The sequence below is a fragment of the Canis aureus genome, chromosome 1 (assembly GCF_053574225.1).
Source record: "Canis aureus isolate CA01 chromosome 1, VMU_Caureus_v.1.0, whole genome shotgun sequence".
Classification (NCBI taxonomy): domain Eukaryota; kingdom Metazoa; phylum Chordata; class Mammalia; order Carnivora; family Canidae; genus Canis; species Canis aureus.
The window spans coordinates 55,904,759-55,927,563 of record NC_135611.1 but is presented as its reverse complement, the minus strand read 5'-3'; the positions used below and the strand labels follow the sequence as shown (position 1 = coordinate 55,927,563).

General features: G+C 40.0%; 1 protein-coding gene and 1 long non-coding RNA gene across 22 annotated transcripts in view; one reads left to right on the top strand and one right to left on the bottom strand.

Moving 5' to 3' along the window:
- AFDN (afadin, adherens junction formation factor) overlaps window positions 1-22,805 on the bottom strand; it is a 137,618-nt gene that overhangs the window by 86,930 nt on the left and 27,883 nt on the right. For 11 of the 20 annotated variants that reach the window (XM_077899742.1, XM_077899756.1, XM_077899746.1 and 8 more), the window contains exons 2-5: window positions 13,015-13,210; window positions 9,374-9,489; window positions 7,101-7,264; window positions 4,427-4,587 (exon numbers count right to left, since the gene is read on the bottom strand). In XM_077899742.1, the coding sequence (XP_077755868.1) occupies window positions 4,427-4,587; window positions 7,101-7,264; window positions 9,374-9,489; window positions 13,015-13,210 (637 nt within the window). The remainder of the gene's footprint in view (window positions 1-4,426; window positions 4,588-7,100; window positions 7,265-9,373; window positions 9,490-13,014; window positions 13,211-22,805) is intronic. The other 9 variants (XM_077899749.1, XM_077899792.1, XM_077899814.1 and 6 more) reach the window with 3 other exon arrangements.
- On the top strand, window positions 6,352-22,489 carry LOC144315447 (uncharacterized). Of its 2 annotated transcripts, XR_013381151.1 has the most exons (4): window positions 6,402-6,559; window positions 16,825-17,070; window positions 18,184-18,237; window positions 21,505-22,489. It is a non-coding gene; the product is annotated as an uncharacterized LOC144315447 (long non-coding RNA). The 2 variants fall into 2 exon arrangements; XR_013381152.1 differs by lacking the exons at window positions 16,825-17,070; window positions 18,184-18,237; window positions 21,505-22,489 and adding an exon at window positions 9,833-10,034 and having other exon boundaries at window positions 6,352-6,559.

Genomic DNA, 22,805 nt, shown 5'->3' with positions numbered 1-22,805 from the left:
GCTTTAATTAGACAACCAAAGAGCAAACCAGACCACCTGATTTGAGAGTTGAAGAAATGGACTTGTATCCTCACCTACAGGGTTACAAAAAAAAAATGCAAATGCTCAGAAATTTAATTTTTCTAAAAAATGTTGCATCTGCCAAAAGCCGAGACAAGTACTTTGCAATCCCAAAGTTACAGACCACCGCAGATGAAAGAATATTTGGTCTGAAAAAATTTAAGGTCAGGGTTAACCAGAAAATCATTTAAAAAGTCGGTATGGTTCCTAGAGATAATATAATCTTAAGTAGCACTTCTTCTAAAGGACACATCATGATGAGGAAGCTGTAAAATTCATACTCACGTAGCCGAATGAACTCGCCATTGGATGGAATTACTTGTAGCACCCATTGGAATGTTTCAGAACATCTGTCTAAAACCTGACTTGGTTTTGGTATCAGGAGTGTGAGGCGGTCTAATTCAGAGGGTTTTCAGCTGACAGGCCTACTAACACCCAGTTTGCTGAGGAAGAACACAGGAGCAGCTGACAATTTACAAGCCCTGCTGTGGACTAACCTGGATGTGTAAAAATGCACGTTTCGGCTCTACGACTAAGGTAGGTCTGCTGCCCTGTCTGAGGAGGACACACCGAGGCCCGTGCTTCGCAAGGCCCCCAGCTATGGGGTCCTGTCACAGTGCTCTGCCACCCCCAAAACTGCTCCTGGAACGGTGGAGGCAGGAGGACAGACTTGTAGAGCAGCCTCACGCCGCTGCCAACGATGTCTCAGGAGGAAACCCAGGGCCATATCAGACAGCAGAACACGGTGCTGCAAACCAGTCAGCGGCGATCGCAGGGGCCTTCTGGGCCAACTACACTTTGAGGAAATTACAGACTGAATATACCAGAGTGTCAAAAAGGCTTTTTTACAAAGTCCAGGGCCCAAGCTTCTTACAAGTTAGGAATCTGATCAGCTGTGCAGTGAGTCAGGTCACGAGAACTTAGGGAACCAATCCCTAGGCTAACCAGACAGGATTACTACAGATGGAGCGGTCACTCTCAGAAGGCTCAGCAACGTGTGACCACATCCCCCGTATTTTCTGCCAACAAAACAGCAAAGCTAATAACTATAACATGTTATGACAATATATTTTCTAAATCAATTATTAAGGACAAAGTAGCTGAACTTAATATATTTGACTTCCTTAATATTAACCATAAACATCTATTTTGCTAACAGTATTTAGTTTTTTAGGATTTCCAGGAAGTCTATATAGAAAAATGTTCCTTCTGCTCCCAACTATCCCTTTAACCTCTACTTCTTGGATATTCTGCTAGTCTTCCTCCTAATTCTTGGAAGGTTTTTTTTTTTTTTTTTTTTTTTTCTGTTGTCTTTGCCTACCCCTCTTAATAGTCACCTTGCTTAAATTTTTCTATTACCTGCATATTTTCTACCAAAAAGAATCTCACTCATGCCCAATGATGCCTGCCTGGCAACCACAGATTACTCCCAAATCTCTCTCTGACACTTCAGAACCTGGTCTAGAGCCACTGAACTACCAGCCCAGAACATCCCCCAGATCACACCAGCACCTCAAGGAAACCTGTATTCCATTCCCATACATTCTCTCATTGCAGTCCGTCAACATCCATCCAACTGGAAATGGGTCTTCTCCAGAATGCCCCCCTCCCAAGACAAATCTAGTCTGTACCAGGTCCTGAGAACTCCACTTCTTAGATACATTGCTTCTCTCTTACCAGCCTGTTGCCAGGGACTGCACTGAGACTCATCCCTCACATGGGCAGCATATGCCCACTTCCAAATGCAATTTCATCAGATCCATCCTCTACTGTTCCCACAGAAACCACTCCAGATCTGGAACTTAGGCTAAATTAAATGCTTTCTGAATCCCCACCTAAAATATATTTGTAAGTTATTTTGAATCTTTCACCAAACAAGACAGGATATATATAAACAGATTATCACCTGGACCTCATGTTACATTATTTATCCAACTAATAAGTATCTCACTCTTCTAGCTGTTTTGAATCACTGAGGCTACAGCTCTCACGAAACATGTAACTAAGACTCCCTTATAAAGGTGCAGAGGTAAACAAAGTAAACACAAGACAGCAAGAGTGGCAAACCTTTGAGGCCAGCTTCTACCATGGCTAGTGGGTGTGGGGAACATGACATTGATACAACACCCTAAGTTCTGAAGACACGGAATCACAACAGTTTTTGTCAAGTGACCAAGCATATCAGGACCATGGTCCACAGACAAATTCGCGAATGAAGACAGGAGACTTACTAATGAAAAACAATGCTGTTCCCATGAACGTAATACGAGTGTCAACACAGCCTTCCCACACAGATCTGACCTGCTGCCACATACGTATATTGGGCAATGTTACAAAAATGCTAGGTAGGGAGTATAACCCTTCGACTCAGGCTTGGATTAAAGAGAAGGGGTCCACAGTTAGAAAAGCGCTGCCAGTCTCATCATTCAAAACCTTAAAGCTAGTAAGTGAGCTGACAGGTGTACGTACAGGATGCAACACAACATGAGCAGTTCTGGAGTACGCAAGTATAATGTTATAGAAGAACTACAGAGAGGATGGGTCACATTAGGTCAGACATTTTTGGAAAAGGCTGGCTCACTGATCTAGTCTTCCAACAGAAGGCTCTTTTTTGAAACTCAAAATGATTATGCTATCATTTTTTAACAAGCAAAACTAGTAAGTTTATAACAAGTATTTTCTTGGATGAATATAATTATAGGTTAATTACAAATAAAATTTTATGTCAAATAGCTAAATAGCTAAAAATACACAAATCCAATTTATAACTAAAATAATAGTCATTTACTTTAACTCTCTTTATAATCTCTATTTCCCTCAGAAATACAGAGTAATCTCCAGTGTATATGTAGGTGGGAAAGACAAGATAGCAAAAAGTATACAGCACGCTGTCATTTGATTAAAGGGGCTGACCAGGGACAAAAGCTGAATTTCTCTGAATATACCTTATTTTGTAGATTTGACTTGGGAACAAATAAGTACATTAAATTTTTAAGAAGCAAAATAAAACAAACCTAAGTATAAATCAATATGAATATGTAACTACTACACAGGCATCAATTCCGTGACTTCAAAACACAGTAACATGACAGTACATCCTTATGGGATTTACTCACAGAGAAGTTTCCCAAAAAAGATTACAATTTTTTCAGCATCATGTTGCTAATCATAGCATTATTTTTATTTTGGTATCGCTATTTATCATAGGGAAAAGCAAATAATTAATTATTGGTGTTCAGTGGAAAGAATTTTTATCATGAGAAAAGATACTCAGATTTTCTGAAATCATAGTAGAAAAAAAAGTATTAAAACTCTGTCCACTAAGTAGAATTAAAAGCAAACACTGACCAGTAACACGGGACACTCCTGGCAACCAAAGAATACATCCCACCAAACAGAACAAAGACTCCTTAGAGAAACAGCCACTCCCTAGAGCCTGGGGTGGGAAATGCACTCGGGAGCCTGGATGTCCAGTCACACAGGGAGACTCCCCAGGACCACCGGGGACATGCAGAAGCCTCAGGTGCCAGGTGGAAGGGATCCTCACTGACTCCAAGTGACAGATCAAGAATCAGTAAGGAGATAACTGCAACAGACGGAACAATACTGAGAAGTTTAACTCCATGAGTGCATGAAAACATCTCACAAACTACTGCTCGCCTGTGGATGCTAGTGAGTTAAGTGTTTCTGCCACATTCCCTCCCACCCCACCCCCCAAACCTAAACCTGCCTCTTCACCTAATGGAGGAAACAGAGAAAGCAAGAGGAAAAGATGGTGAACTACCGGATGCTGTCAGCAAAATCTACAAGACAAACAACTGAGGTTTTCTAAACAAACCCCCAAATGCACAAACTGAAAGGTGAAATGAGAGACAGGGGCCACAGGCAGGTCCTACTAAGACCCTGACCAGAGAATTATCTGAGGCAGGTGGGAACACCTGAACAGTGACAAGACATCTGATGATGGGAAGGAATTAGCATCAATTCTTTTGTATATCATAATGGTACTATGGTTTCTTCTGTTCTTATTTTTTAAAAACCCTGACCTTTAGGAAAATATACTGAAATATAAGATGAAATATGGGATTTGCTTCAAAATAGTACAGTTTGGGAACAGGAACAATACACATAGGAGAAGATGGGACATGAGCTGTCAGTTATGGAAGCAGGGTAATAAGACACAGGAATTCATTGTATCTTTCTCTTCTTTCATAGATAATTTTCCAGAAAGCAAAAATTAGGGGAAAAAAGAGCCCCACTGGGGGAAACCATGTCACTAAACAAATCTCTACGTATTGAAGGCACACTGGTGGGGCAGCAGCCACACAGGGTCCAGTGCCCAGTGGAGGAGGCCTGGTGTGGGTACCTGAGTCAGGCCGCCCATCCGAGCTGCGGAATTCCTGCATCCTCCTCTCCAGTTTCTGCTGCCTGCGACGCTTCATCACCACCTCTGGGTTCGAAATTGTTCGGGTAAAGCTGGTCTCAGGCATGTCTTTGTAGACCTCAGCAGCCAGTCGGGAATTCTCACTGGGAGAAAACAAAGCACAACATTTTCTAGCTATTACAGGAGCAAGAATGGCACCAAACTCAGACAAATGGCCTGGGCAGGTGTCCCTGGGCCCTGGCCATCACACACTGTGGCAGATAGGTGACCACGTGCTGACCAGCATCGCATACACAAAATGAAGTTCCTCACAAAACATGCAACACACTAAACTCAATGGAAATTTATCATTAAAATATCAGTGAGTTCCTGTCAATTACTGTGGATTCACTGACGAGGCTAAAAGAAAAATGGGTAAGTTACACTTGGTCAGCAATTTGCACCAGTGTTTTCCTAAAATAGACTCAATGAGTGATCAAACATTCCAACCACAAGAAATAAAGGACTGGATTTACTTTTATTTAGTAAAAATCCTCATAAAATTATAGTAAATCTTGAACTCAAACCACATGATTTTTAACTAAAAGATTTACTAACATTCACTTTCTTGAAGCTAAATTTTCAAAAGGAAACATTCCAGCAGTTCCTCTGATAAGGAATCAACTGTAGAGAATGAGGACTTGAAGACTATGTATTAAAAAAAGATTAATGGCTAAATTTTGATGAATACACTTTAAAGATGTCATTTTTAATCATAAAAATAATTTAATTAAAAACTAATCAACCATTGGGGCGCCTGGGCAGCTCAGTGGGCTGAGCATCCGACTCTTGGTTTCAGCTCAGATCATGATCTCAGGATCATGAGATTAAGCCCTGCGTCAGCTCTGCACTCTGCACAGAGTCTGCTGGAGATTCTCTCTCTCTGCCCCTCCCCCGACCACCAGCTCACTCTATCAAAAAAAAAAAAAAAAAAAATCAAGCTTTGAATCAGCAGAATTGAACAAGTTAACTCATTTTAAGTAGCTAATTTTCTAAACACAAACAACATATCACCCCATAAACTAAAAGTTAATAGGACAAATCATAGCCTAAGTTTCAAACTCTCCTTTTCTTCGATATTTTTCATGTATAAGCAATATACTCATATAAGTTCTGCCTATTGTTTATGCTAAATAGAGCATTACTATGTAATACTATACTCAAGAGTTTATACTCATTACACAGGCATCACTGCCTGACAGATTAGTACCTTAAACCCACTTCAATGCCATCCAAAATGGGCTTGAGTCCACTCTAAAGTAACCATCATTAACTAACAAATGATTAATAGTCCTTAATACATACACTTAGTATTAATCATACAATAAAGAAAGACTTGAAGAAGTCACTACCACAGAATATAAATGGTTAGTCAATGTGCAGAAAGACATCTATCTTAATGATAAAATACATTCAGGTTATTGGATGTGGGGAAGAGAGAGTGTGTGACAATTGTCAGGGTCCGAGGAAGTGAGGAAGCTGGTGGGCTCTGGAAATATGCCCAGGCTGCCCCCAAGCTGTCCTTCCAGAGTGCTCCCAGAGTTGAAAAGCAAGGAGTATTATTTATAATACCAAAAACCTGTGAACCACCTGCAAGTACAAAAAAGAGGTCAGTGAAATAAATCTTGAAAAAACTATGAGAGACTATGTAATCATCTAAATTGTTTCATACTTTTATGAAAATATATACGTGTGAATATATATATGCATTTATGGGATATAGTAGAATGGAAAAACATTATGTGGAAAGCCTATGGGTATATTTTAAAACTCTACATAAACATATGAAGTATATGTGTAGTATATATTTGTGTATCAAAAACAAACTATGGTTCTCTTTGAGCTCATGTGGTAACAGGTGACTCCTCCTCTCTTTCTGACAAATCTGCATATGTTCTGACTTTCTAAAATGAACGTCTGTTACTTCAGCAACAGAAGAACACTGAGGACACTGTGCTGCACTCACCACCACGGCAAGGGGGCCCAAGTTGAGCGCCGACACATGGCTGCCCCATGAACAAAATGACCCACGTGAAATGGGCAGGACTACACCAACACCTCCCCCCGAGGGGAAAGGTCAGTTTCCTCTGCTGTGTCTTTCCTGCTATAATCAAAATGCAGTGATTTCCCTTATTCCCTCAGCTCTGAGGTCAGAAGCCGAAAGACCCTTAGACAGGTCAGTACAACTTGATGGGCCTGGGTCACCTCATGGTGCACCTGAGCCTTATTGCCCTCACTGGTTCTGCCAAGCTCTGGGGAGCATTCAGTGTATTTAGGGGCTGGAAGAAAACACTGCAGCCTGAAGGTCCAAACAACCAGAAAGGAGAGGTCAGACAAAAATAATACACTGACAGCAAGGGTCTGCTCAGAAACAACACTGTACAGCTCATTGCTTATGTGGGATTAGCAAACCCATGAGACAGGATGGCCGGCCATAATCTCCACTGAGCCGAGACCCTCCACCTTCTACACACAGAAGAGACAGAGGATACGGAAATTAACTTTGTAACAGATGTTCATCCTTTTCACAGTTTGGTGATTTAATGAGGTCTGCTACATTAAAAACAGTCAGCTTATTAAAGCAAAAAGAAATAGAAATATTACCAGAATTACTTACATGTCATCCCCTTGGAAAGGCCTATCATCCTTATCAGATGCCTGCCTCACTGCCTCTTTTTCTCTCTTCTTTTTCTCCTTCTTTTCTTTCTTGGAGAGAGTTCTCTTGAAGTTCTGGATAACACCTTCTTTCTCCTGCTTTTCGGGTCCATTGCTCTGAGCCTTCTGATAAAAGTACCAACATCATTATGGCGGCTGTTACACAGAATCACAGGAAGCTCTATACGGCCTAGCTAGCTTCCTTTCACGTGACTGCTACACCCAGCTACTGGCACAGGGAAGGGCCCAGGGGATGGGAATGTCCTTCACCTTGGGCTGACAGTTACAGGCATGTATTTAGCAAAACATAATAGATTATATATTCAAGATCTGTGCACTTCACATGTGTGTAGTTTATCTCAGTTCAAAACTAATACGTAAGTAAGCACACAGAAAACCAACCCCAGTAAAAAAAAAACCTGGGGCAAGAATCACGAAATCTGATTTTCAATAAATAAAAATCCAAATAATTTATATATAGTTACTTTTTAAAAAGGAGCCTAATCAAACATGGAAATAACTGGTGTGCCTGGGTGGCTGAATCAGTTAAGCAGGGGACTCTTGATTTCGGTTCAGGTCAAGGTCTTGGGGTCATGGGCCTGAGCCCTGTATCGGGCTCCACACTCAGTGCAGAGTCTGTTTGTCCTTCTCTTTCTCCCTCTGCCTCTCTCTCTATTCTCTAATAAATAATATCTTAAAAAAAAAAAAAAGGAAGTAACTATTTAAATCATTATCTACTTTATAGACGTTTCTCTAGCTTCAAAGGAAATGGTAGGTATAGCTATAAGAAATAAGCTTTTTTGAAACAAAATTGTAAGTACTGTCTTTGCAAAACTTCTTTTCCACATTTTGTTTATCTGCTTGGTTATTCTTAACTTACAACATACCCTACTAGCAGATAACACAGAGACAATTTTTGGTATGTATAACTAATAGGTTGGTAAAAAAAAAAAAAATCAAGAAAAATATGAAAGCGTGGTTACTGTATTGGGAAATAAACTGCCTTCTGTTTTATCTAAGTTACGATTTCCATTTTCATTGCTGGTCACGTCAGCATTATCCTGACCCTACTAAGAGCTCTAATCCATGTGAATGAGGGTCTCTATCCCACAGCTAGGCACATCAGCTGAAATCATGGTGCAGAAATAAAATAAAACATGGGCCAAAAAAAGAAAGAGATGTCCATTTTTACTGTCTATGTATTTGCTACAAATGCTAAGCCACTAGAAGCACAGTTAACAAGGCCAAGAATACCTTCTGTGTGTCTAACACTCTCCCACATGGAGCACTCACATCAGACAAGCAAAGTGAAGATGTTCTGTTTCCACGAGTGAACAATGGCACTCTTTCCCAGTTGGTTAGGGAAAATAATTAAATACAAGATTTTTTTTCAAAATATTCTTGACTTCTGCATTTGCTCTCACTTGTCAATACTGAATTCTAGTGTAAGATGCCATTTGATTTAACACAGAAATTATATTTTCAAGTCTTATCTGTGTTCCATAGTGTCCCACAAAAGAACAGCGGCACATGAATTCCAGATGCCCTGGCACCTGAGGAAGTTTCAGGATCACTGCATTATGTCAGCCCAGAAAGTCTGCTCATCTCTATCCTTACACACAGAGTACAGGAAAGGTTTTAAATGTGCCTTATGAAGTTGTGTCCAAAAATTCATATAAATAGGCTATTAAAGATTTTCCTTTGTGATTCTTATTAAAACATATTTTGACTTCCTAATTTGTTATAAACACAAAAAAACACAAACAAAAAAACTTGGTGCTGACTACTTGGTCATTAAATCTCTTCATAACCAAAGTTACTGTGACGCCTGGGTGGCTCTGTGGTTAAGCATCTGCCTTCGGCTGAGGGCATAATCCCAGAGTCCCAGGATGGAGTCCCACATCGGGCTTCCCCCAGGAAGCCTGCTTCTCCCTCTGCCTATGTCTCTGCCTCTCCCTCTCTGTGTCTCTCATGAATAAACAAAATCTTAAAAAAAAAAAAAATGTTACTAACTTTCAAAGGTAGAGAGCAATATTAGGATTATTCAGTGAAACAGGATGAAACAGAAAGAAATAGAACTTTTTTTTTTTTTTTTCTGGGAGGAAGGTAAAAAAAAGTCATTTAGGAAAAGAGGCAAAAAGGCAAGTTCAGTGAACTCCTAGCACATCAACATCAGTCTTGTGTTCATCCCCGTGGGCCCCGGGACCCCCTCCATGAAACGAGGAGGGATCCTACCTTAGGAGCAAGGGCATCGTTCTCATTCTTAAGAACAAATCTGCCCTCTCGATCATCTTTATTCCAATTCAACTGCACAACTAGGGGTTTCTCATCTATATCCAATCTTCTTTCTTCTTCAAATCATGAAACGAAAAGAAATTAAGTCATGGTTATTTAATGGCACTAATACAACACTCCCATATACATTTAATTTTATAGACATAAAATATTACCACAAGGACTTACTAACAGGCTGAAATGTAACTCAAAATGTTAAGTGAGAATTTTAATTTACCATTTTGTTGCTTCTACAATATATAGTACCATACACCCAGTGCCAAACACTGACCAGGGATAATGTCCTTAAAACATTTAGAATCCAAACAGGAGAACAGGAGAAATATACACAAACTAGAGAAAAATATATATAGGTCTTTGCTATAAGCCTAATTCTGTAAATCAAATTATCTCATATAGGCAACTGGAAAATAAGAGAACAGCATTCACACAGGAGACCTGTTGACCTGTGTCTGTGTTATGTGACAGCTGTACCCTTCTTTGTGTCTCTGTGCATCTAATCCCTGTCTCTCAAACTCACCAGGCCCAGCCCTCACAGTGCCTTCCACCATGAAACTACCACCATCCCATCTCTTCATTAGAATAAAGTGCTAGACAAACATTGTATGTTCTCATTCATTTGGGGAATATAAATAATAGTGAAAGGGAATATAAGGGAAGGGAGAAGAAATGTATGGGAAATATCAGAAAGGGAGACAGAACATAGAGACTCCTAACTCTGGGAAACGAACTAGGGGTGGTGGAAGGGGAGGAGGCCGGGGGGTGGGGGTGAATGGGAGACGCGCACTGAGGGGGACACTTGACGGGATGAGCACTGGGTGTTATTCTGTATGTTGGTAAATTGAACACCAATAAAAAATAAATTTATTATAAAAATTTAAAAAAATAAAAAATAAAAAAAAAAGAATAAAGTGCTAGGTTTGGAGTATTCCTTCCCTGCCTGCTAGATATCTAACACACCTCAAAGCACACTGATCAAGACCCTGCAGTCTACGGAGGGGGCTCCCCAAGGGCTAGGCTCACCCTGACCATCTATTAGAAGCCTATAGTCAGCAAAGATTATCCATGTAACTGTATATAGGATGTGCTACAATGGGGGGAGCACACACAGGAGGCAGAGACCAGCGGCAAAGGAAACAGGAGTTAACAGGATAAATTTAAAAGATAAACAAAAGATAAACTTACACAGGCTTTCAGTAAATACTCTATATAAACAGTAATGTTAATTTTAAGTATATAGGAAAAACAAATTCTAATTTATTATTTTATGAACTGAAAATATGAGAAATGAAAATTAGAGCAATAAGTTAGGGACTGAATGAAGAAATCTGAAATTCCTGCTACAAACCAAAATTACCAAGTTCTTGTTGTTGCAAAATTTGTACTAGATTGAAATCCGTTATAGTATATTTTTTAGAGAACTAATTTTAAGAACAAGAAAGTCTAAATTATGAAAGTAAAATAAAAACAAGGGTGAGGTAGCTATTCTAAAGCATGTGAGCCTAACTATTAAAATATAAATACAGTCAAGGTCCTACACAACTTTATAACTTTAAGATATCTTTCTGCCTTAGTGGTTCATATAAACATACATATATATACATATACATATATAAATATATATATATATATTTTTAACAGCAGACTCCTTTTTATTTTCCCAATTGATTTCACACAAAGGATCCTAATATACAGAAAGGTCAAGAGTGGAGTTTCCCTGGTGGTGGAAATGTGGGTTGGGGCCTGGGATTCAGCCCACCGGAGCAAAGCTCTACAAGCACGTGCTGAGGTCCCTGAACACTCACTCAGAAGCACTTTAAATTTTCAGGGAAAAAAGTTACCTCTGGCAGAAGCCGCAGAAACTGCTAGCTCCAGGAAGCCCCTAGTCCACACCAGACTGCACCACCACTTCTGCCTGTATTACATCAGTGTCAACCTGAGATTTCCATGGTGCTGTACAAAACAAGCAGCACCGCCCCTAAACTCACAGATAGGAAGTGAGGGCCCCAACTCTAATCTAGGAGCTGTGCAGGGCCCAAGAGGCACACACACCCAACAGGGATGAAAATGTTAGTTTTCCTTTCCTTTTATGTATACTATTTTGTCAAACATCTATCATGTTGTTAGTGCATAAACACTTACTAACTTGTCTGAATCGAACTACTCAGTAACATGAACTGTTAAGTATGCCCTCTGGCCCAGAGGTGACACCCTGAGGGCTTCATGACCCTTGTCCATGTGTCCTTGTACATGGAGGACGGCCCTTGTGGAAGCCACTCTGCTAAGCACAGACAGAGCCAGACGGTCCTTGCCACTCAGTTCAGGGTTGTGAGCAAGCCCTCCTCCCTTTTCTCTGCACACCTTTACTGTATTTTCACCTCCTTACAAGTAATACGTTTTACTTTTTAATTTAAGGAAATTAAAAGAAAACTTTTTTTAAAAAAATATCAATATCATTCCACTTTCAGATCTCAAATTCCAATCTTCATTTGGTGGTTTTCAAATGATCGAAAAGTGAAAACACAAAAAGGTGTGAAGAGCATTTTATTCTTGATAACCTGGTTATACTGATTTTGAGGTAAAGGAAAAACTCAACTTCAGAAAAACTATCCAGAGTGTATCCTCTGTTGTCAAATCTAGTTTTTGTATTATCGATGTAGTGGGATACCCTCATGACGTTAGCAGTAATAACGAGTGTGGGCCCATCTCATATTCTAGCAGGGAAAATGATGTGTGGTCATATACAGATTCCAAACAGTACAAAACTGTTCACCCAATTTCAAAGGTACACGGAAAGCTGTAATTCTGAAGTCAAGACAAATAAATAACTTATGTTCAAAAAGGATTTGGGGATGGAATTGAACAGGTATTAAAATTTGGTTTGGGCTGTTAATATAATCCTTTATTTGCTTCATTAATTGAGATTTGTATTTTTTTATAGGTGACTTGATATATCCAACGCACTCATGAAAAAAAATCTTAGAAATGTCTACATTTCTAGTCAGTCCAACTTAGAATTGCTATTTGACATAGATCCACAGGATATTTTCAGAAATTTCAAACATTAAAAACAAGTAAAAATTACTAACTACATAAGACAGTTTCCTCCCCTAATTATTCCCAAAGAATAATAAAAACATACTGTCTCACATTAGAAAACACGCGTTTTTTAAGACTGATGACATAATATTTAACTGGGTTAAAGTTAATTGTAACATCACAATCTACACATGAGTTATGTGAACTATTCTTCCCAAAGCAAGTGGCATACCGTATGCCTCAGCAGTGTGTACACGACACCTAGGTCTGTTGGCTAATTTTAACGAAGAAATGTCACCACCTTATTGCTGAAGAAACCAGACTGTGTAGAACTGACATTATTCATTCTAACTTCCCACAGCGTGTGTGCTGGGATCTCACAAGAACACTTACCAGACCCGCAAATGCTCTGCCCGCCTGCCATGTGCCCCCCAGCCCCTCCAAAAAGAGAAGGACCCTCGGGAGAGCAGCGCTATCACTGCACTGCCCTCTGGACAAATGGGTGTTTTGGGAGCTATCTACACAAGCAGGGACGCACGGACCTCCACTGACATGCACTTCGTAGAGGGAGTACTTGGGGGACGACAGCATCCGCATGTCAGGCCGGAATTTCTCTGCCAGCGTCTCGATCACATCTTGAGTGGTGGCAGTACTAGAGACCCGAATACATTTTGTTGCAAAGTTTCCAGCAGCTTTATCTTGAAAATAAAATCTCATCACTCCATGGAACTCCAAATCCTAAAAGAAAACAAAAAGATAGATTTTTGGAAAAATAACATTCTAAAAAGATTCACTTATTACAACAATAATAAATGAAAAAGAGCTATCCATCACTTTAAAAAAATGTTTCATTACCATAAACATCTGAGATGGAAACTGAGAGACATGGCTTTTGAGTCCTCAAATTTAATTATGTGACTGGGGACAAATTATTTATAGCTTTTGCCTTACTCATCTCACATCCAAGACAATGGCTGCAGAGTAGCTGATGTTAGTAACAGCTAATTTTAATGAGTCTCCAGCAAGTACCAGGCACACCTTGACATGCTAAATTTTACTATGTACTCATAATGGCCCAGTAAGGTAGATTTATTACTAAATCCTATTTTCAAGATTTGGCCATTAAATCACAAAGTTTAAGTACGTCGCTTAGGTAGTTATGTGGCAAATCCAGAGTTAAAACCCAGACCCACTGGTCCCCAAAGTCCACACCTACAGGTCCCTGAGGTCCTACCCAGCCCTGAGATCATAAAGCCTCAATGAAGAGACTACTCTAGAACCACAGGGCCAGCATTAGCCCAGATCTATCATGAATGTGAATAAATGGAAACTCCTAACTTTTGCAGAATATAATGGTGGCTGATTTTAATATGAACTACTTGCCCAAAATCAATGAACACAACTTAAGACTTTTTTCTCAATGGTCTTACAAGCAAAGACAGACTGAAGCCCATGCAACTATGGGACGCTCTTTCCTGTTATTTCCTTGTGTCCCTGTTTCGTTATCAGAATGCAGTCAGTAGGGTGAAAGTTGCATGAGCTTCCAGGCCTTCTGCTACAACCATAACTCAGCGGTCCATATTCCACAGGATGAACCACTGCATCAGAGAGAACCTGGTTCTTGTTTGGTGGGTTACACCTTCCCTTGGGGTGTCAGGGGGAAAGGTCGAGAGCTCCTTTGTACCCTCTTACTTCCCAGAACACAAAAAAGCACAGCTCTCAACGAGATTCCCAGGAGCATTTCTAACTATTTGGCCACCCTCACTGCCCCTACACTACCAAAGGCCACTGGCTCATCGGTTCTCCCCTCTTCTCACCCTCCATGCTAGCACATCAAATCTATCCCATCTTCAATATACACCTAGAATCCATCCAAATTTGTGTTAAAAGTTAAGTGAGAAAATGTCAGTCCTTAGCTTTACTCCAGAGATGGCTTTTTCTATGGGCTCAAAGGCCATCACAGGTAAGCTTTTCTCTACTTCTTCCCAATCTATTTGCTTAGTCTTCGCTAACAATTATAACCTAATAATTATAATAGTTATGGGATATTAGAATTTGGGTAACTGCATAAGCTATATAAAATTAAAATAGAAAATGAGACGACAAGACATTTCTAGCCCCAAAGCTTTACTGTGTTTGCTCAAAAACTTCTACGACCACTAGGCAGTCTGTCCTACCCATTTCCCATTACCCCACGGAAAATACAGAGTACGTGAGCATGTGTATTAAAAAATACCATCAAGGGCAGCCCCGGTGGCGTAGCGGTTTAGCGCCGCCTGCAGCTCAGGGTGTGATCCTGGAGACCTGGGATGGAGTCCCACATCGGGCTCCCTGCATGGAGCCTGCTTCTCCCTCTGCCTGTGTCTCTGCCCCTCCCCCCCCCTCTCATGAATAAATAAGTAAAATATTTTTTAAAAAAATACCATCGAGCCACAGATCTTGGGTTGAAGTAGAACCATTGATTATGGGGGTGAGTGAAAAAAGCTTTGAGTTAGCAGAATGGGAGCATATTAGTAGTCCTGCTCTGCTCTCTCAAAACTATATAAGCTGTCTTGTTCAGCCTAGGTCAAGCAGCAAAGTTAAACAACATCCTTTTTAAACGTTTATCTACAGTATTAGTCAGGCAACCCCCAAAGCTCCATAAAGTAACAACGCACGTGAAAGATGCTCCTCAGCTGTAAATGTGCATGTAAGCACTAGTGAATATTAATAATAGCTACTAGGCACCAACCACTTACTTTCCTTTCCCCTACAGGGCTTCCCCAGCACTGCTCTGGCGGGCCCGTGCCCTCTCCAGGCCCTTCTATGCTCCCACCTCAGGGGGTGCTCTCTCTATCCACCACCTCCTCAGGCTACGGTAGGAAACAGGAACTACTCTATATGTTTAGTTACATATATTTAAGTGTTTATTATGGGAGTCATAGTTTCATCCCAGGCTCTGATACTTTCATCATCACCACGCTCTGAAATCATCTTTAGATTACACCTTACAGTTCCAAATGTTAATTGGCAAAACTACCCTGGCTCCTCCCATGGCTCATGCTTTATGGAAGTTAAACCAAAAAGGCAAATTAACCTCCCACTCGATCATTTTGCTAAGAGTAGTTTCACATCATTTGTGACAAGAATAAAACAGTTAGATGTGCCTATGGATTCCAAAGACACAAACGTACCACTTTCTCTGATGACTGTCCACAAATACCTCCAAATGACCAGAAATCAAAGATCTGGGAGGGAATGCCCAACTTGGCAAGAACACAAAGGAAGTGATCGTGAATGAATGTGGTTAAGGCAAGCATGGGAAGGGGAAGATCCCTCAACTGCCCTCATGAAATTCCCTTACACAGAGATGACTACCGTTTGTAAGAAGAAACTAAATACACAAAATCCCCCATTATTAATGTGGTTCAGCTACTGATCTCACATAAAATGCCGAGGTAAAAAATAAAAAAAAAAGAGTAAACCCAAGGGTAGAGATCCAGCAAGCAACAGCTCTTGTGTCTACAGAGAACTAACAATATCTCTGTTGATGTTTTTAAAGAAACAAATCTCGAGGTTCTACACCAAGCCTCAACAAAGTAGACTATTAAAATTACCTTTGAATTCATTTGTACTAGATAAATGATAATAAATATTAACTTAGTTTGGTTACCTCAATACCACACAGAATACCTGAGTGTACCTATTACTAGAATAATACCTTAATAAACTAGCATTGTGTTTATTCTGCCAAATATAAGTTTTGGCCTGCGTGACTAAGTCCACAGAATATTTTTTTAAAGATTTTATTTATTTATTCATGAGAGACACTGAGAGAGGGGCAGAGACATAGGCAGAGGGAGAAGCAGGCTCCCTACTGGGAGCCCAATGCAGGACTTGATCCCAGAACCCCAGGATCACGACCTGAGGCAAAGGCAGAGAGGCTCAACCACTGAGCCACCCAGGTGCCCCAATCTACAGAATTTTATCAGACCTGAGAAGATTGATAAGATCAAGTTGTGAACCTAAAAATTCTGTGCGTGATGACCCTACAAACAATAATATTAACAGCCAACATGTATTAAAGGCTACTATGTGCCAGATACTAAAAGTTCAGCATTTAATTTCTTAAACACGAAATAAGTACTATTATCATTCCTACCTCACAAAGGGTTAAAGAAGGTCCACAGAGTTAGTATTAAGTCTGATTTAACTACAATCACACAGCCCGCCGAGGAGCAGGACCCAGATGCAGCCAGCATTAGCTGTCCCTTGAAACCTCAAGTGTTAAATCACCATGCTCTGCAGCCCCTTCAAGTCACTTCCTCATCTAGAAAAGTCTGGGATGACTTCCTTCCTTTTCTTTACAACAGGTACAAGAGTCGTCCCAGAAGAAACAGTGAAGATAAAGAATTTTGCACGCAGTGCTGTCAACGACTTGCTGCAGTCACTGCCTAGACAGTGGTGGCATTTGGATCCGAGTATTACTAAAGCTCACTTTGGCATCGGAGGCCAGGCTCGGACCCTGAGCAGCACCTGCTTCACTCCCATCTCAGTCTGTGACCTGCCAGCCCGCCCGGTGCACGGGGCAGACACCTGGCATTTGCAGCACGGCAGAGGTAAGCTGGCATTTATCCCTGAGAGAGCTCTCTCACACACATGTGAGCTCCAATTTCCTTAATTATAAAATGAAAATAAGCTTGTTTTGAAGAGTAAACTATATAAAGAACTAGCAATCAGAGCTCCCGCTAGACGGCACCTTTCCTGAGGGAGCCTCTTATTCATTGTTCTAGGCCCTCCCACAGTCTCTGATATAATGCTCCCACATAAAAATAAAAACAAATTTGAGTCAAAACTTCCAATAACCATATCCAATTCTTTCAGCTGTGGTTTGTCTGTTCTCAACTGATAAGAACTCTGGAACAAAACTTTAAATCTGTAATAAGTGGCCGTGAAGTTCCAATAATAGGGCTAATATGCTGATAGTGTTCGTTGCAGCCAATACAATTATAATTTTACAAAGACCAATGTTTCCGTAAAAAAGTCCTTATACAAATATCCAAGAGATAATAGTATTTAAATGAAAAAACACTGTTGCAATGTCCTCCAGTATCAAAATGAAGTACCTACTTGCTAGCAGCCTATTTTCAGGACCAGGAGCAGGGAAGCCAGCGGCTAACTGCCTGAAACCTCTGTAATCAGCACAGTCCTGCTCCATGTGCCAAGGGCAATAACCTGAGTGAGAGGCACCTGTTTCCTTCTCTTAAGGGTTATGCCTCCTGACAAGAAAACAAGTTTCTTTCTTTCCTAAAGGTATATATTCACCTTTGCATAAACTTCTCCCTGAGAAATAACATCACAAGGATTGTAACAAAAGAAATGGAACACTACTTGGGGTGGATTTAATGACAACTCCAAAACAAAATTATGTTAATACTTACCAGAAAGAATGTAACAGACCCAAAACAACAACAAAAAACCCAAACCACAGAAGGCTGTATTATAAAATACTGAAGAGCCAATGCAAAGAACAAAGGATTAAAGGTGGAAATTCATTTTTAAATATTTTATCAGTATCTTATTAATAAAACTGATAATCAGCCCTCTCCAAACCAGTAAAAACTCACCAGTGCAACCTCAAATCTCCTTTTTGCTCACGCTGCTCAGAACCATTTGTTCTAAAGCTAAATAGGTCGACCATACTAATCCATTTTTCTTCTCCTCATGTCCAGCATTTATGTGAAGCCATTCCCTAGCCTGCAGCAAAGCAACACCAACTGTAACAGGTAATCGTCCAACTCCCCATGGCAAAAAGGGCTGTGGACAGAGCACACCACTTTATCACACACATAATTTATTTCTAATGCTCGTGCCTCCAAAAGTAGGTGCAAAACGTTAAGAAAAAATACAGCTATGCCTCTAAAGACACACACACGTTATTAGTACATAAATCAATCAAATGGACAACAGTCATTTGACTTAATAGTTTAGGTAGAAAATGAAAAAAAATACTTGAATATCGGTTTTTGGAATCTTACTTGTATAAAGACTGTTTCTTAAACACTAGTACTTCAAGGATACTCTTTAAAATAATATGCATTATCTAAAACTTTCACAGGAGAAATGATACCCTGGCAAGCTTAGGTACATAACTGTACAATGTCCTCCTCAGGCTCACACTTAATCTTCCCATGGCACTCATTATTACCAAGGGGTCCTTTCCCTACTCTTCCCACCTGCTCCCCATTCCTATGGGTGGGGAGCTCCTAAGAAACCCCATGGTTCTTTTTTAAGAAATTATATATTTATTATCAAGTATCATCAACACACAGTGCTATTTAGTTTCAGGTGTATAATTCAAGGATTCGACAATTCCATAGATTTCTCAGTACTCAGCACAAGTGTCCTCTTACTCCCCTTCACTTGTTCACCCACCCACCCCCTTCCCTGCAACCACCAGTTTGTTCTCTGTATTTAAGAGTCTCCTTTTAATTTACTTGTCTGTTTTATTTTTTAAAAGATTTTAAGTAATCTCTACACGCAATGTGGGGCTCTAATTTAAAACCCTGAGATCAAGGGTTGCATGCTCTACCCACTGAGCCAGCCAGGAGCCCCTATTTTGTTTCTAATAACAATATTATAGTACCTTGTAAATGGCACCTTAAGAGGTTTCTCTAAAATCTAAGTAAATGGGTTTGTTTTATATTGAACTACCTTTCAGATAACTATAGAGTACAGATTAAGAGTTTCCTCTCTGGGTGCCTGGGTGGCTCAGTCGGTGAAGCAGTGAAGCATCTGCCTTAGGCTCAGGTCATCCTCAGGGTCCTGGATTGAGCCCTGCAGTGGGATCCCCACTTGGGAGGCCAGGTCTGCTTATCACATTTTCTCAAGCAAATAAAATCTAAAAAAAAAAAAAAAGAGAGAGAGAGAGAGAGTTTCCTCTCTTCACTTGTAATCCCATCTCTATCATGAGGTAGCTCAACATTCCAGAACCTGTTTTCTCCTCTGTGAGAAAGGACTCCCACAGGGCACTGTTACTCTGAGGGTAGGAATGTAAACTGGCATCGGATTATAAGAGAGCAACTACTCCCTGACCCAGCAATCGTCATCCAGGAAAAGACTTTATACCTGCATATGTGTATTTGTTTTTTTTTTAATTTTTTTTAATTTATTTATGATAGTCACACACAGATAGAGAGACAGAGAGGCAGAGACACAGGCAGAGGGAGAAGCAGGCTCCATGCACCAGGAGCCTGATGTGGGATTCGATCCCGGGTCTCCAGGATCGCGCCCTGGGCCAAAGGCAGGCGCCGAACTGCTGCGCCACCCAGGGATCCCTGTATTTGGTTTTTATAAAAAAAATTATTCCATCAAATATTTTTTTGTCTGAAAGGTATGATTTCTAACACATCACAGTGTACACCTGTTCAGTGCAAGCCAACTACTTTTACTTCTAACATCTTGATGCTAGTTCACTAGTTAAGACAAAGTTTATTGAAATGGGGGAAAAGTCATCTTTCAGGTGAAAAGCAAATTTTCTGGACTAAAACACACACACACAGCTCACAAAGAGAACATAAACACATATCCCCTTTTACAAACTCTTAACAAATCCCAGCCGGTACAAACACCTCTGAACATTAGAAATAAAACAGTTCTCCTCCAGAAAACACAACCTACTGTGAAAACCAATAAGCCAACATATTATTTTAAGTACCTCAGTTATAACTGCCAACAGTGTCTACTAAACAACTATCTGCTCACAGTGGCTAAACATTTGTGAGCTGTCTACTTTCACAGCAAGGTAAACCGTGTTCTGCTGCTAGACTCTACTGGAATCAGAAATCTACCTAATTCCTACATCAGCATTGGGGAGGGGGATCAAAAAGTGAAAGTTTGCCCCCATGGTAGTCTTAGAATTTTTTTAAGTCTCTATTTGACTAGCTACCACACATACATATATTGGGGATTTGAAAGATGATCAATTAAAGAATACATTAAATCCACATGACAAAAGAGCCATTGTCACATTTATGATCAAAGATTATGTCTATATTTCTATTATAATATTTAAATATATTTGCCTAAGAGATATACAAAAACAACCCTAAAAGCCACCTATCTAGTGCAGAAGTCCTAATCGATTTTGCCACGGATCCTTCGGAAGTCTAATAAAGCCCATCAACCTGTTCTCAGAATCAAAATTTTAAATGGATCAAATAAAATACAAAAGATTTTACAAAGAAACAATTACATTAATACACAATTATTAGGGATGCCTGAGTGGCTCAGCGGTTTAGCACCTGCCTTCAGCGCAGGGCATGATCTTGGGAGTCCTGGGATTGAGTCCCACATCGGGCTCCCTGCGTGGAGCCTGCTTCGCCCTCTGCCTCCTATGTCTCTGCCTCTGTGTGTCTCTCATGAATAAATAAATATAATCTTTTAAAAATAAATAAATAAAACATAATTATTTAAATATTTTTAAAAAATCATTATCTAGCAAAAATTAGTGCTTCTTTATTAACATACTAAATAAGTAGATTCACACAATTCTGAGTAGATATGAATATAAACTCCTAAGTGAAGAAAATGATAATTACAGTTAGAGGTTTAATAAATATTTATTTACCAAAAATAAAGATGTAATTATCTTCTCATCCATGTTCAAAGACTCCATCATGTCCATTCACGGACCTCAAGTTAAGAAGCCCCTATGACAACTCCAGTGATGGCAAACTCACTGGCCATGTAGTACATTCTTTCTTTGTATAGCTCAATAGCATGAAAGTATGGTTTTATACAAAAGCAAAATTCACCTCCTATAGCTTTACCCTTTGGTATTATTTAGGCCTATATTTAACCATGGCTTATGAATGACCATTTTTTTTCCATTTATTAATCAAACAGTATACAGTAGAATAGATTTCTACTGGGTACAATGCACTCTGGGTAAGGAAACGGGGCAAGTACCGGCTCATGAAATTTTAATTCCAGTTTTTTCCTGTGTATGCCCCAGGCTACAAGGTAAAATGCAATTCTTTATCTCACTACAGGTGACAGTTAAGCAATTTAGTCCGAGAAAGGGTATTCTGGCCTCAGCACTGTGACATTGGGAAGGGATCACTTTACTGTGGGATGCCCGAGAACACCCCTGGCCTCTACAGCCTAGATGCCAGCAGCACCCACCAAAGCTGCGAAAACCAAAAAACGTCTCTAGACATTTGCATAGATCCTCCAGGAGAGAAAACTGTCCCTGTGGAGAACTGCGGATTTAGAGCAAGTCTAGTCCCTCTCCAGAATGGCATTCTAATTCTAGTTCCTCCAACTGTTCTCTTTCCTGTGACAAAATTCCAAAATCACTTACTATTTTGCTCACTTCCCTCTTAAACACATCTGTGTTCTATCCACCCGGCCTGACACCGTTTCCAGAACTGATCACAAAACTCCGAATGTGTAGTTCTGATCAACTCTAAGTATATTGCTAACAGGTTCTAACACGACACCTGTAATTAATTCAAGTTAAGGTTACATTAGCTTTTCGGTTACCACCTAATATTGCTGATTCTCATGAGATTCCAGTAAAGTTTAAGTTCTTGAGTCATTTGCATGTTAGTTACCAACTAATAACATTTCTCCAGCTTGATGCTAATCTGTTAAACAGCCTTTGAGTACAACTAGTTCCTCATTCATCTAACTGTACTGAGACCCAGGTCACAAACACAAGAATATGATGAAAGAAGTTGCTGAATTCCTCGATGAAGTTCAGATACATTATGGTTGATGCACTTCCTTGATCTACAAACCTGGTAACCCTACTCTCTCTCAGACGTGAGCACACACGAAATGCCCTCGTTTTATCCACTGAGCCATGATGGTTCCTTTGAACAGGATTACACAGCTTCCCTAACCCCACGCCAGTTTCCCCTGCAGTCTGGCCACAGCTATGGAGAACATTTCTATGAATAGTTTCAAAGTTCACCTTTCCACCGTGTCCACACATTCAGGTCACATGCTGCTTCTGAAGTTTTTATTGTGTAATAAACATCTTTATGGAAATCTGTATTTTAAAAATTATATCCTAAAATATAAATGTAGATCGCAGAGCACATAAACAACATGAACAAATCCGACTATATAAATTTCCATTTGGAGAAAAGAAAAGCACAAGTGTAAAGACAAGTGACACACTAGGGAAAAAAACAGAAAAAGAAATACAATCTCTCTAATACAGAAAAAGAGTTCCTAGGTGGTTACTGGGACCATGGGGCTTCTGACCATATTCTGAAAATGAATCAGAAAGAGTGGGAGCTGCGAGCACTCATGCTCAGCCTGGAACGTGCTGGCAAACAAACAA